The sequence below is a fragment of the Opisthorchis viverrini genome, assembly GCF_000715545.1.
Source record: "Opisthorchis viverrini unplaced genomic scaffold opera_v5_3863, whole genome shotgun sequence".
NCBI classification, from domain to species: domain Eukaryota; kingdom Metazoa; phylum Platyhelminthes; class Trematoda; order Opisthorchiida; family Opisthorchiidae; genus Opisthorchis; species Opisthorchis viverrini.
In genome coordinates, this window is record NW_008756419.1 from 1 (window position 1) to 1022 (window position 1022).

At 44.6% G+C, this 1022-nt stretch overlaps 1 protein-coding gene across 1 annotated transcript; it reads right to left on the reverse strand.

The window, feature by feature from the left end:
* Window positions 1-345: 345 nt before the first annotated feature.
* T265_16059 (hypothetical protein) lies at window positions 346-808 on the reverse strand (the record flags this gene model as incomplete). The annotated part of the gene is made up of 4 exons (XM_009179556.1): window positions 346-399; window positions 435-570; window positions 605-678; window positions 713-808. Coding segments are annotated over 4 exons (330 nt in total), but the record flags the coding sequence as incomplete, so codon positions are not given.
* Between the last annotated feature and the right edge of the window lie 214 nt (window positions 809-1022).

A 1022-nucleotide genomic window follows, 5' to 3' on the forward strand; every position in this document is an offset into this window, starting at 1 on the left:
GGTCAGTAAATTCGCGCTCTCTCCACTGAACCATCTCTCCCCCGTTAGTACAGACGTATCATGCAGTCAATTTATAAGGCAATGAACTTGGACCGCGGGTTGGATTCATTGACTGCAGTCAAACTTCCTAAAATGTCATTATTACAGCCTCGGATTTCAGTGCTCATCCAGCACCGGCACTAGTCGCATGACTGTAGGTGATCTACGATTACACCGAATTCGCCGAGGTCGATATCTCCAGGTCACCAAGCCTTTGTAAATTTTGCGTAGATTTTTCAAAATTACGGGCTTTACTGAGCACCGTTTGCAAAACATACTCTGAGCAGTGCATTAACTTGGGAGCCACTTACCTGGTTGGAATTGGTAAAACTGCAGCAGGAAGCGTTCCGCACGTGGGTCCTAAGAAGCATGAAACCAAGAAAAAGATAACCTACTTCACCTAGCATATATATTCCAGGATTAGACTCGATCTCCTGCATAGCAGTCATAAACTGAGGACTGGACTTTGGTTTGCCTAGCTTCTCCTTGAATTTCTCATATGGTACGATATTCTTGACCGGTACAAACGAACTAACTAGTTTAAAATGGAAACGGCTGAACATACACTTGATATGTTCCATAAAAGAACACAGGTAGTTTGCCTTTTGGTATCTGTACATCAGGTGGAAGGGGGTTAACCTAGAAAAGTAGTACACGACACAGAAAAACTTACACGCGCGGGCCAATTCGAAAATCCCTTAATTTTAGCAAACACCTTGTCGCCGGGACGGTAGGACATGGGTTCAAACCTGTATGGATGTAATTCCAAACGGCGGATGCGCACACATTCGGGTTACAGCGAAGGAAAAAAGCACCGCAAAATTCAAGCACAGCGCCTGCTGTCACGGGTTTCAAAAGTTTCAGGTCATCCCAACCCAGAAAATATGAATCCGATGCGGAAACAATTGTCGTTCAAATCCCTTCACACCAAGCTCCCCATAAACCATATCGTTTAAGTGGTCAATGTGAGAGGTGTGTTTTGC